At 35.3% G+C, this 14,914-nt stretch overlaps 1 protein-coding gene across 1 annotated transcript in view; it reads left to right on the top strand.

The window, feature by feature from the left end:
- LOC150100909 (protein MTSS 1-like) overlaps positions 1 to 12,717 on the top strand; it is a 499,461-nt gene extending 486,744 nt beyond the window's left edge. Inside the window, exon 17 of the mRNA XM_090401934.1 lies at positions 12,581 to 12,717. Coding sequence (XP_090258060.1) covers positions 12,581 to 12,696 — 116 coding nt within the window. The 3' untranslated portion in view covers positions 12,697 to 12,717. The remainder of the gene's footprint in view (positions 1 to 12,580) is intronic.
- Positions 12,718 to 14,914: the final 2,197 nt, after the last annotated feature.

Genomic DNA, 14,914 nt, shown 5'->3' with positions numbered 1-14,914 from the left:
GGTAAATTATGTAAAAAGTGATACTAAGTCTGGTTATTATATACAAATAAGTGGTGCTGTCACTAGTATATGCAAATGAGCTATGGCATAAAAATGGCTGTTTTTAAGTAATTTTCCATTTTGTCTAGAGTGAAAACAAGACATTTTGTGATAAAAAAAAAATTCTTGGATATGATTACAAAACATTTAACTAATTCAGTAGTGAGCCATCATAAGACTGGAGGTATTCAGATGGTTGCATGCGGGTCATTTCATGGTTCACAGATTCTGAAACCAATTCCAGCAATCACAAACAGCATCCTAGAGATATAGTGAAGGAAGACCATGGGCTACAGCTGCAGTGAGTTCCCAATATCAAAAACTATCTGCTTGCTGAAACAGGAGTGCTACCTCGAATCAGCTGTGATCTAGCCTCATGTCAGCTACAGGAACATAGTACCTCCCTCCATTGTGCAGAGAAGACTTTATGATGGTCTATATGCTAGGTGACTGGTAGTCTGCATGCCTCTATCCCTATGCCACAGGAGAGAACATTTGAAAAGAGCTAGGCATCGCATCAACTGGACCCAAGAGCAGAGGGGATCAATATTGTTTATAGAGGAGGCCTGATTTGTTCTACAAAGCAATATCAAGTGAGATTTGGAGACAACCAAGGACACATTATCATTCCTCTAATATCATCCTTCTGTATAATCCTAAGGAGTGGAAAGAAGGCAAAATAGTATCACTTCACAAGCATGGTTCTAGGGCAGAAGTTTCCAATTATAGGCAGTCTCTATAACTGCAGTTATGATCAAAGTGTTGGAGAGATTGCTTAGGAATATAATACAGGATTGGATTAATGGACATAGCATTCATTATGATGGTTAGCATGGATTTATAAAGGTAGGTCCTGTTTTAGCAATTTAGCAGGTTTGTTAGATGAGGAAGAATCATATACAGTGATATTCTTGGACTTTGCACAAGCTGCAGAGAATGGGTATAGATAGTATAGTGGTTAGATGGATCGGAGATTGGCTCTCTGAACAATACCAGCAGGCTGTGTATGATGGAGCAGTGTCTCAAAAAAGGAGGGTAACCAGTGGAGGTAAAGGAGGGTTCTGTACTTGGGCCCCTACTGTGTGACTTGTTTGCAAACAATATATCATGTGGACTGACTGGGGATCTTCAATTGTTTGCTGATGATGCACAGTTGGGAAGAATTATAAATAGCACTGCTGATGTTAATTCCCTTCAGGAAGATTTGAATAGACATTTTACTTGGACAAAGAAGTGGGGTTGTACTTTTAATATCAATAATTGCAAGGTGTTGCATTTTGGAGTGCAGAAATATAAGGCTGTGTACTATATCGTCAGTGCTGTACTGCAGGAAATGGATGAGATTAGAGATTTTGGAGTGATGGTTGACAGTAGACTGAATTTTAGAGGGTATATTGCTAATGTTGCAAAGGTTGGACATCGTAGTGCTGCTATGATAAGAAGTACTCTAAAATGTTGGGATAAGGAAGTGGTTGTGCCACTGTATCAAGCACTGGTCAGACTACACTTGGACTATTCTGCTCAGATCTGGTCACTGATTTTCAGTGTGATGTGGAGACATTGGAGAGGGTCCAGAGGTGAGTGAACAAGACAATATCAGGACTTAGGACTGCTGGCTATTGAGAGAGGTTGAAAAAATGTGGACTACAGAGTTTGATGGATAGGAGAAAAAGAGGTGATATGATAGAGGCATTTAAGTTTTGTGAAAGGATTTTATCAGATTAATCCAGATGAAATTATAAAAAGAGTAGAAGGCGAGAGTGGAGAAAACAGTGGTCATCCCTGGAAGTTATATAAGAGTGTGGTGAAGAGGGGTGTGAGGAGTAGATTTTTTACATGGAGAATTGTCAGTGAATGGAACGCATTACCAGAATGTGTTGTTAATGCAAGGAGCATTAAGGATTTTAAGATGATATGATAAATTCAATATGATAAATATATTGTCAGTTGAATGAACCTCCCATGATGAGTCTGCTGACTCCATGGAGTCAGCAGACTCATCATTGTGCAATAATAATAATAATATCCGTGAAATGGACACTTATAGTGGAGGAAGTGTGATGGTCTGATGAGTTATCTTGTTGGGTGAATGCACTGACCTGAACTTCCTTCCTATTAGAACCACGAATGCCACAACTTATACTGCTATGTTCATCCATATGTGGATGCAATAAGCTAAACATTTATCCTACAAAACAATAATGCTTGCCCTCATCGAGCAAAGCTAATGCACCAGTATCTTTAAGAAGAGACTGTTGTACATATGTACTGGCCAGCCAGATCAACAGACCTGAATACTATTCTATCAAGCACATCTGCAATGCTCTGGTAAACATGTGCTCTCAACTCCCTTTCCAAAACCTTGAAGGTCTTAGCAGAGCTTTTCAGGAACGCAGTTATTACCAACTGAGTTCCTGGATACCATTGCTGTGAGAAGTAACCACATTCTCTGTTGAGTTTTTTGTGTGTGTGTCTTTTACATCTCATGTCATATTGCTTTTCAATGAATTGCATAAAAATTCGTCATCCAGTTTTTGAGTTATGAATTTTTCTTTGTTCCTTAGTTGAATGAAACCAGGCGAAAATATATTTGGCACTAGAACAAAACTAAAAACACTACATATTTATGATCTTATGTACTTATCTTTCTTATTTATATGAATAATATATCTATTTTATTAATAGATTAAAACAGATGTTTCAATTTGAAATGTATTTTTATGCAGGTTTTGGAAACAGTCCACTATTACCTGGATTTAAGTCACACACCCTTCAGCGAACCAGCACTCGATCTAATAAGCCTCCAACGCCTGTACGACGAACATCATCAATAACTACTCATTCTGGAACTTCAGTTGCTTCAGTTGCAGCCAAACTGAATAGCAAAGGATTTAATGTAGAAAATGATAGGTCTTCTGCTAATAACACAAGTAATTTGAGAAATACCACTCTTCAGAATCAAACTCACTCCCCACTTTTGCCATCAAGAGAGAATAGGTCTGAGGAAAATATCAAGGATGCCAGATCTGAGGAAAGTAACAACAGCACCCTAAATTGTAGTATTTCTAATTTATCTAAGTCTTATTCTTCCTCAAATGAGGGTATAGAAGAAGATGTTTCTGATAGTAGAGCTCGTCTAATTCAAGCTCTGAATGCAAATTTTCAGCAGCAAAGTCACATACAAGTAAAGAAATCTAACCAGTGTATAACACAAATAACTCCTCCAAAGCAAAAATCGCAGCAAGATCATGGAAGTTGCAAGTCTGCTACCAGATCTAGCTCTCCTAGTTCAGTTTCTACACAGATAGATAAAAGTAGTAATCAGGCTCATAGCATTGATCATGGTAATAAAGAAGTTTTGATTCAGGCACTCACTGCAAAATTTTCTCAACATCAATCTGGATTGCATAAGGTTCATAGGAAGCCTTCTCTTCCAGACCAGAAGAATCACAGGAGTGTAAGTCCCAGCTCCCGAAGTCCCTATCAAGTAAACCGGCGTGCATCACAGCCTGCTATTCCTTTATCGATTTCTTCTCAAGTTCAGCAGCTAGATATTTCAGGTGATGATAATGTGAATGAAAAGACCTTAAAGCAATGTTTCTTAGAAGCTCTCAATGCCAAATTAGCCCAGCAGCAGCAGCACACTTCAGTTTCTCTTGGACATTCAGAAAAGAACACCAGTCAAAAACACTTTCAGCAAAATAAATCAGTGGCAGTTAGTGAACCTAATACGTGTCCTGCATTTATCCAACAGCAGTGGTGTAAAGAAAGTGGAAAGATTGTAGGTTTTCAGAAATGGTCAGCTAAAGGTGAGCTTATTGAAAGAAAAGGACGAGAATCACTGATGGACCAAATTAGACGTGGGACTACATTAAGGAAAGTGACTTGTAATGATAGATCTGCACCAAGACTGTCATGACGGTTGCACGTGGTTTTCATCTGCCACATTTAGTTATAGTTTTTCACTTGGTTTGCAGAAAATGTGATTTATAACATTATAATTTTTGTTAGATTGTTCTAATTATATATAATGAAACTTGTAGTTAGCTTTTGTTGAGTCATTTCATTTCAGAATTTGTTCAATATAGAAAAATCATTTTCATTATCAATTAATTTAATTTTGGATATATATTTTTTATCTTATAAAATTGTTGAAATTGTCTTAGATGTCATCACCAGCTTTAACGGAAACTGAACTGACAATTTTCTTCAGCTGAAAAAAAAAAAAAAAGACACTTTTAAAGCACTAATGCAACCTGCAGTTGAAATGCTCATGCATATCTGCATAGATACATAAAAGAACTTTAGTTTTTATGTATTATAGTTCAAAGTAAAAAAAATAAGTTTTTTTTACTTTCCAGTAAATAACAACTTTAAACTTGTTTTTTTTTTTAAATAAAATCAGGTGACAAACTTATAAACTGTAATAAGCTTTATAAGCTTGTCCATGTTAGTCCTTTATTAGCATCTATGCTTAAATGCAGAATGGAACCTAGAACCTTTGCAATAACAAGCAGTGGTATATTATTAATATTACAGGCGACTCCAAGGAGTCCTTAGACTCATCGAGGGAGGCCCTAAACATCATGTCCATCACAACTATTCGACATTCACACAGTATCTATCATATTTTGCCTTGAACTTATTCACTGTCATAGCACCCACAACAGACTCTGGCAGCTTATTCCACTCATTCACCACTCTAAAAGTAAAAAAAACCCAGCTCTAACGCCCTTACTAACCACACTCTTGCGCAGCTTCCATGGATGTCCCCTAGTCCTCCTACCACCAGCCCTGTTCTCAAAAATATCCTTTGAATTAATCCTATAGAAACCCTTCAGCAATTTAAATGTCTCATTCATATCTCCCCTTTTCCGCCTATCAACCAATTTCTGCAACCCACAAATCTTCGACCTGTTTTCATAAGGTTCGTTCCATAGACCTGCTATCATCTTGGTCACTCATCTCTGGATCCTCTCAACCTCCTCCCCATCAAGAAGAAAAATATCAAATGAGCAAATGAAGTGGCAATTTAAAGAAGCATAATGCAGTCACTTCCAGTGATTGGTATCTTTTTTTTTTTTTTTTTTTGAATCTTTTAGTGCAAATGATTAAAGTTAAATTTGATTATAGTCTTTTGAAAGTTATTATTATTATTATTATTATTACGGGCAACTCCAGGGAGTCATTGGACTCATCGAGGGAGGCCCCAAATCATATTCATCACAACTATTTGACATTCATACAGTATCTATCATACCTCGCCTTAAACTCATTCACTGTCACAGCATCCACCACAGACTCAGGGAGCGCATTCCACTCATTCACTACTCTAAAAGTAAAGAACCCAGCTCTAACACCTTTACTAACCACACTTTTGCCCAGTTTCCATGGATGTCCCCTAGTCCTCCCACAACCAGCCCTGTTCTCAAAAATATCTTCTGAATCAATTTTATAGAAACCCTTCAGTAATTTGAATGTCTCAATCATATCTCCCCTCCTCCGCCTATCAACCAATTTTTGCAACCCACAAATCCTCAACCTGTTCTCATACGGTTCATTCCACAGACCTGCTATCATCTTGGTCACTCGCCTCTGGATCCTCTCCACCTCCTCCCCATCAAGAAGAAACCTAGGTGACCAAATCTGAGCACAGTAGTCTAGATGGGGTCTTATCAAGGCTCGATACAGAGGAACAATAACCTGCTTGTCTCTGCTTGTCATCGTATTCTTCAGCAACCAAGTGATTTGATGAGCTGTTTTGGTCACTTTTGCAATGTGTCCCCTAAATTTCAATTCCTTATCTACCAACACTCCTAAATCTCATGCCTCATCAATTTCCTGGAGCACGGTTCCACCAATGCAGTAAACTGCCGCCAATCTTTTCACCCCAAAATGCATAACCTTACATTTTGCCACATTAAACTGACATCCATTCTCCTTAGCCCAGACCTCCAATCTATCCAAATCATCCTGCAAAATTTTGACGTCATCTGCATTCACTATTGCCCTACCCAACTTCGCATCATCCGCAAACAAATGAACTGTTCCTCTCAGATCATTTCCTATATCATTTATGAACAAATTAAACAGCAGTGGTCCAAGAACAGATCCTTGTGGCACACCACTAGTCACAGGCCATCTTGTGGACTCTACTCCCGAGTAAACCACTCTCTGATATCTCTCCGTCAACCACCCTCATACCCATCTCACCAACCCTATGTCCATTCCCATATGCTGCAATTTACTGATTAGAATTCCATGTGGAATCCTGTCAAAGGCCTTGAAACCTTAAGTTATTTGACTTGAAACCTTAAGTTATTTGACAAGGTTTGTCTTTCCTTTCCTCTCAACTTATGATACAGTATTAAACATGATAAACAAATATGGATTTCAAACGGGTGTTTTATTAATATTAATCTGCAATTCAGCATATACATTTTCTCAACTGAGAATGTCAGAAAACCAAATTTTGTTTCTAATGACAATTTAAAAATTAAAATTATTTAAAAAAATTTTTTTTAAAAATTGCCAAGGCTTATTGTTGTTTACATGAATCAAAACAATACCTAGAAGTTTCACCACCTAAATACCTGGAATCTTCATCATGGTTCTAGGAAAATGGTGTAAATCAAAGAATATATATGCAAAGATATACAATAAATAAGCAATTAACCACCCAGACAGCCATATGATGAAATATAGGGTGTTTCAAACAGAACAACCTGATTTCAAATAATTATATTTATTATATAATTTGATATATAATAATTATATATCAAACTCTGGGCCAAGGCCGTTCACATGGTACAAGTCGCATTCATTTGTGGTTCGTGGTTGCAGAGATATACAATTTTCAATTCGGGACATTCTTTTTGAAACATCCTGTATATCAAATAATTTATGCTTCATATCCATGTTATTCTAATAGCATTCAAATATCATTGCAGTTTCAATGGACAGTTTGCATCCTTGAATTTAATGATATGTAAACACATCAGAATTGATTGATTAGTTTATATCATCCTTTCTTTAGATTTGTAACTTTTTTTTTTAGTACCACATGCCTATAAATCTGATTAATCTACCATATATTTAGCATTATTTTATTATTAATTTCCTAAGATCCCATGGAGTCACAGACTCATCTAGGAGTTCCATTTTGTCATATACACACACACAGTTCATCATACCGTGCCTTAAACGCATCTCCCAGGCAATGCATTCCAATCATTCACAATTCTCCTTGCAAAAACCTGCTTCTCACACCCTCCTTATACAGCTTCCAGGGATGACTTCTTATTCTCCCCAATCTCCCACCGTTTTATGAAAAACCTCTTCAACATTAATCCTATAGCAACCTCTTACAAACTTGTATGTCTATCAGTTATATATTGGATATTATCCTTTATCCAAGTGTTAGCAAACAAAGTTTGTGGCTGAAGTACTTTTTGGAGTGGGGCAACTCATGGTAAAGGTGGTATAAATTCTCATCTCTTGTCTTAGTATCTCCCATGATGCAAAGTACATCTCCTTGCAGACATGTATAATGCTATGCATTAAGGGAAGGGCCACTACCCACTATATAATTAGTAGCATAGCCAAGTGAAAAAACTTCCATAAACTTATCTCTAATCCAGAGAATTTTAATAATAGGGCGTGACACTCTTTGATAACTCGTATATGACTTCTCCATTACTTCCACCTTAATATCACCACCTCTGGGTCTGGCTCCCACTAATGTACTTTTGTGCAGAAGTGCCGCCTTTCCTTGAGGTATAAGAGGTCCTGTTTGGGGTAGGTTTTTGCCTGTCTCTGAATGGGGCCACTGCTGAGATTATGGCTCTCTCTAGTGGTGGGGTGAGCCTGCCACTGGGTAGAGCCAATGCTCAGAAGTTCTTCTTGACAACAGGATGAGCTTGTCACTGAGTAGAACAACGCTGATTTGGACATCCTTCCATCACTCGTAGGGAGTGTTCTGGGGGATCGCCTAATATTTAGAGAGAGGCCTTTACTTAAACAGTGCCTCAATAAAGGTCGAAACCAGTGGGTAGTGACCCTTCCCTTAATGCATGGCATTATACATGTCTGCAAGGAGATGTGCTTTGCATTATGGGAGATACTAAGGCAAGTGATGAGAACTTATACCATCTTTACCACGAGTTGCCCAGTCCTGAAAGTACTTCAGGCGCAAACTTTGTTTGCTAACACTTGGATAAAGGATAAAATCCAATATATAATTAGTAGCATAGCTAAGCGAAAAAACTTCCAGAAACTTGTATGTCTATCATATCATTCCTCTTCCTCCTATCCACTAGACTCTGCAAATTGCATCATCTCAACTTTCTTCATATTCAAAACTCAAGAGATCAGAAACTATTTTAGTCACTTCATTCACTTCTGGACCCTCTCCCACATCTCTTCATATTTTTGAAAACTATGTGACCAAATATGTACACCGTAGTTCATATTAGTATTCATTATGATTTACGTGAACTGCAATAAATCCAGTCAATTATAATTTTATACTGATTTTTGTCATAAAGAATTTCATGGTTGTTAGTTTCTTCAGTTTAATCTTAATTTAACTTTAGAATAAGTTTTAGTATCTTATAAATCTAGTAAATATTTTCCTATTTCGTAATAAAATATAAAATAATTGTTTCCTTTTATCACAAAATAATTTTAATGCTCATGTTCAGTAATAAAATTCCATATAATTATGTGTGTAATTTTTTTATTATCTAGTAAGAAATATAATGCGTATTAAAATAAAGTTTATATTTAATGAAATATGGAAAAAATCAGAAACATATGATGAAGTAGAGTACTGTTTCCTCAGTATATCTTTATCAGTTAACTTACTTTTGCATATGCTGATAACTCTTGAGCAAATAGATTCAATCAATGTCACAAACCTGTTGTCTCTTATAATAAATTTAGTTTAATCCTTTATCCAAGTGTGAGCAAACAAAGTTTGCACCTGAAAGTATCTTCAGGACTGGGGTAAGGTGGTACAACACCAGGACAACTCCTTGCAAAGGTGGAGCAAGATAACATCACTCCTATCTCTTATTTTTGATGCTTCTGGCATTGAGAAACAAATAATAGCTTTAAGTTAACAAAAAAAAAATTAATATTTTTAATGATTAAAATAGTTTTATTAATATGCATGTTAAAATAAATAATTAGTAAAATAATGCAGTTGTCATTACTCAGTTGATAATGGCAGCATTCTTTGGCTGGATATATCTGAGTTTCATCCATTACAGTATGAGAAGAACCTTTACAAAAGGTTCTTCAGCTACAGTGACTTATTGTGACTGGTGGATTATGTAGTGTTGTTTAGTGTAGACTGGTCTCCTGTGATGAATAAGTCCTCAGATTCCATGGAGGTGTCATGTAATAATAATAATAATAATAAAAGGTGAATTAGCCAGTGTCATACAGAGGTGACAAGGTTGTTCCTCATGGGAAATTTGTCTTTTACATCTCACAAATAGTCAAACTGAGTCTATAAACATCTGCAGACATAGTGTGCAGTACTTGCTACTGTCAACTAAGCCAATAAATGAATGAAATGGTGTGTGTGTGTGTAAACTTGGGCAATAAGGTAAGCAATAAACATGATAATGTGCATGAAAAAAATATAAACAAAAAAACATCGAACGCATACATTTCAAATCATGAATTAGGAAATAGATGGATAAAATTACCATGCATAATGTTAAAACAAGTCATTTTGTTGGAAATTATCATATTATAGAATATGAAATAGCAAGAAAATGCAGTTCAGTTTTGGTTGCTATGTGTGCCAGTGAAAACCACACTACTGTTAGGTTAGAAATTATGAAATTAAGATTTCATAATTTTTAATTCTTATGTACTACTCCTGTGCCTGTCCTGTTTAGTACTTTTGAATATCCTTAATTTATGACGGACCAAAGATAATTGGCTGACTGAACCAGCATTTGGTTACAGCTTTGTAAAATTTGTAATGTAGTTAGTTCCAAGAGGGCATTAGAATCAGATTTATATAAGGAATGACCTTTTGGATTAGAATTAGTTTCATATGTGTATATGTACAATTTTCAACGGTTTTTCTGCACAGCTTATATAAGAATGACTAACTATGGGGAAAAAAAAAAAAACATACTATGACGGGTATTGAAATGTGTTAAAACTAAAATACCTAAATGGTATACAAGATGTGTTGAAGCATCATGCTATTTATGTATCTTAAAGCTATAAGAAAATGAGCACTAATAATTTTAAAGTAATACAGTACTACTAATAATAATATTGTACAGACTTAAATGTGCAGCTGGCCTGTTAAATTACCACAGACATATCATGTTTGTGTTATGTGTGTGATAAAAGTAATGTTATTTTATAGTTTCAATATAAGTTATACATGTATATAAGTCTTCTTTTGAGCATTGTAGTGGTTTAAAAATGAATACAGTAATTAGATAAGCAAATTATTGAGTATAAACTATCTGAGACTTTATGAGTGATATGAAAGGATATAAAAGTATGGTACTGATTTTAATCCCCACCCTCACCAAGACTGCTGTAGTTGTCAGCAATTTGATAAACATATTTACATGGTGCATTTATCACACATACTTACTAATATAAATAAGATCTTGTTCACATAGATCTTTAAAGATGGCTCAAGCATTTTTTTTCTGCATATACAAAAAATATATATATATATATATTTTGTATAAATAGCAAAAACTTGAACTTTACTGGATGTCCCATAAGTTCCCATAACACTGAATGCATTGGAACAATATTATGCTCATTGTCATCATTGTTATTGTCATTTATTTTAAGGTACTTGTATTTAGCATCTGTGTGCAGTCCACAATTTTCATATAACATGGGATAATTGTGCTAAAGTCTTTTTGAATGTGCATCTTGAGCTTGTCAGCTGAGACCATATAATGCTGAATAATTTTGCTTTTAATATAACTCTACAGGAAACTATTATAAGTTATTATATCTGGGTGGGGGGACTCTGTAAAGGGGAACTGCATTGTCATTGAAGACTTTCCAGTCTGCTGGATAAGGATAATCAGATTGCAAAAACAGCATATTGCATGATAAACCAGTGCTCTGTCATGTTGAGAAAAATAAATAAATAAAATAAACACGCACACACAACACACATGCACACGCACAAATCATCAGCAATGTTACATGTCTCCAACTTGGATGTTAAATCATTTTAGAACAACTGCAAAAAATGCCGATTCATCAGTCTAGCAAAGAGATATGATCCAGTGATGTGATATGATGAGCTGAAAGTGAATATACACTACTAACATAGGATGATTTTTAATTTCTTTTACATAGTACAAGTTAGCATTACTTTATTATAAATGTTTTGAAGCATTGAACTCAGGAAGCATATAACTCATTTTAATTCTGATGATCATTTGCATACAAATTTTTTCCACTGACCTCAACTATCTGCTACTCTGTTTTGCAGCTTTCACAGACCTAGTTGGAAAAAGCTTTCATTCCCCAAAATACAAATTCTTCAATGGAAAACAGACTACTGTCTCTTATACTGTTCTTACCCTGAAAACACAAAACAAACATAAACATAGCAAAAATTATTATTGAAATATAGAAGGTTGTCTGGGACTTATGGGAAACCATGTAGTTTCTGAAATTATTTGGCTTCTTGGTCAAAGCTAAGGACAGTTAATATTCTTCTATTTTTTATGTACTTACCTCTCAAAATACTTGTGTGCTTTTAGTGAACCCTAAATATGCCAATATCTCCTCCTTCTCCATTTCCTTTGAAACCATTTGTATACTTTTGTATAAAATTTATCCCTCGCAAGGGAAAATAGAAAAGCAGAAATTCAAACTACAAAAATGTGAATGCATGAATTTTGTTAGTAATATCTCTTTGGAAGTTAGAGCATTCCATGCTGTTTAAATATTTAAATTTTATAATATGTATTATTTAGATATGGAAATACACTTTTTTTACTGTTTTAATGCATATTATACTGACATATCACATATCTTAATTTTGCATTTGTTAATATTTTGGCCTACTTGCATACAAATTGTCTTTGAGAAGATTCTATGCTATATATATATATATATAGTTTTTTTTATATCCCAAACTACTCCAAGCACACACACACATATTGTGTGTGTGTGGGGGGGGGTATGGTTTGGGATATCATTTGCTTCTTTCAAGGAGGTTTTAAATCATTCTGCTACCTTGTCAGTATTTATCATTCACAGAAATGGGTAGTGTAATGGTTTGTCCTCAGTTAAATAAACCAACTCTTCTTTTTTTAAGTCCACTTCAGGTACGTGCGCATGTGTGTGTGCATGTGTAATAAACATGCTTTTAAGGGACCATTTAAATACTGGTACATTTTGTACAGAATTTCTGAGAAAAATATAATTATTTTTTACATACTTTCAAATTTTGTAATTTTTAATAGTATTTCACAATTTGTAATATCTTCACCACTTGTTTACTATATATTTTTTCTGTTTACAGTTTTACAAAGAGTGTCTACAGTTGTAACAATTTCTACATCCATTTCTCTTAAGCTTTGTATGCTCAAAAGAAAAACAATTTTTTGCATGTCCTTTTGTACAAGTACACCAGCTTGAGCAATAAAAATGGGATCTAAATTTGTTATTTCTGTGTTACTTTATTTGAATTAGAACAAGATAATGAGCAATGGTTTTCTTTTATTGACATTACCCACAGCATAATGTTTTCAATTAAAATAAATATTTGAAATATATATTCTATATAATAAAATATATGGTATCTCTTTGGCATTACTTGATACTTATAAAGCATATTACCCTAACTGTAGGAAGCTTTACTACTGAGTTATAACATATATTATGCTTGACAACAAAATTATATTAATTTTTTTAACCCTTTACCCTGGTGTAAGCAAACAAAAACTAGTCTACTTTTGTGTGTGTGTGTGTGGAGGCTGTTTACTTCATATCAGTTGCCTTAGGGCCACCATCTAGACTGGTTCTGACCCTCTATGAAAGTGTCCAGAGTGGGATCCAAAAGAATCGCTCTTTAAGCTCATCACTCCAGAACACTCAGCAGAGATGTCATCCAGTGAAGGCAAAAGCTTACCACCAAGCAGATCTGCACTATTCCCAAGAAGCCTAAAGATGAATAATATTATTAAGAAATCATCAGTTAGAGCTTGACTTGTGAAGATACCAAAATCAATATAGAAATCACATATTTTCTATATACAAATTGTGAAATAGTGTATCACCATGCTATTAAATACTACAGATCAGAGATAGCTGTGGAAACTTTCTCCACTGAGTTACAAAATATATTATAATTGATAAGAAATTATATTATTGTTTTAACCCCTTACCCAGGCATAAACAAACAAAATTTGCATGTGAAGTATCTTCACAACTAGTCTTCACTACTTGTATATTGAGGCTGTTGACTTCACATCAATTGCCTTAGTATCCCATAATGCAAAAAACATTATGGGAAGAGCAACTACCCAGACCTTTTTCAACCTTTATTGAGGTCACATCAATAGAAGCCAGACCCAGGAAGATAATAAGGTTAAATCAATGCAGAAGGTATATATTTTCTATATCATCATCATCATCATCCTTTCAGGGATTTTGGCCCAGTGGCCTGTTCCAGTCCTCTCTCCATCTTTTCCTTGGTCATCCCTGACTTCTGTATTCTCCAACCAGTGGCGTAGCTAGAGCTTTTGCTGCCCGGAGCAGTCCCTGATTTCCCCCCCCCCCAAATACACACCAGAAATACTACAAAAAGTCAAAACAACCTGTAGGGAAATAAATTAAAACACTGTTTATTTTTGAAGTAAAACTTTAATTTCAACATTCTGAAATGTTATTTTTCTTGCTTTTCTGTTAGCAAAATCGACATTAGTGAAGTCTATTTCATAGTAATGTAGGTAATTCTTAATCAATTTTATTTAGAAAAACTCCTCTCACGACTAGCAACTGTGAGGGAAATTTGCAGTAGTATTACAATATTTTGAACTGAGTTCTCAAGACTGTATTTTAGAATTAACTGCAAAAGTTCAAAGTGCCACCAGGGGGCAGACCCCCCCCCTAGCTACGCCACTGTAGATGATCTCTTCCTTCACTTACTTGTTTCAATTACTATCTCACAGACATCTAACAGATAAGCTTAGGTATTGATAGTTATTCATGACTTATTTTTCACGGTATTAACAACACCACACACTTTTTTTTACAAAGATGTTTTATTAATGCTTATATTTCGCTGATTTTCAACTAAGCATCATCAGAGCGCAACACACTTGTACACGCAACAGTGAATGAGTGAAACACTATAATTGCAAAAGATCACAAGTCCTATTTTTGGTGCCCTCTAACGGAAAAAAAAAACAGCTATGCACGACTTTTTCCTAGGATAGCCGTCTCCCAAATTTTTGGCAAATTAATGCAACCATATTTGTTAAGGTTGGGAGAATTTTTCAAATCCATTGCTGACTCAAAAAATAACCTTTCAGATCTATAACAACTCCTAAATATCACATTCGTTTTCCTCCATCTAATCCTGTGTGAAGGAGTGTCCAAAACGTGGTCTGCCAGTCTTGACTTGCCATAGTAATAGTAGCGAATGTATCTTTCATGTTCTTTCAGGCGGATGGTCACTGATCTTCCTGTTTGCCCATAATAGGCCAAGTCACAGTCACAAGGAACTTCATACACTCCTGGGTGTGCTAAAGGGTGAAGTTTATCCTTAGGCGAGCGGATCAGAGTTGCCAGCTTGACATGAGGTTTGAAAGTGGTGCGAAGGCCATGTTTCAACAAAACTTTGGCTATCTTT

Source organism: Typopeltis vanoorti, chromosome 12 (genome assembly GCF_054136105.1).
Source record: "Typopeltis vanoorti isolate ZY-2024b chromosome 12, IOZ_Tvanoo_1.0, whole genome shotgun sequence".
Taxonomy (NCBI): Eukaryota; Metazoa; Arthropoda; class Arachnida; order Uropygi; family Thelyphonidae; genus Typopeltis; species Typopeltis vanoorti.
This window is presented reverse-complemented; position numbering and strand designations above follow the sequence as displayed.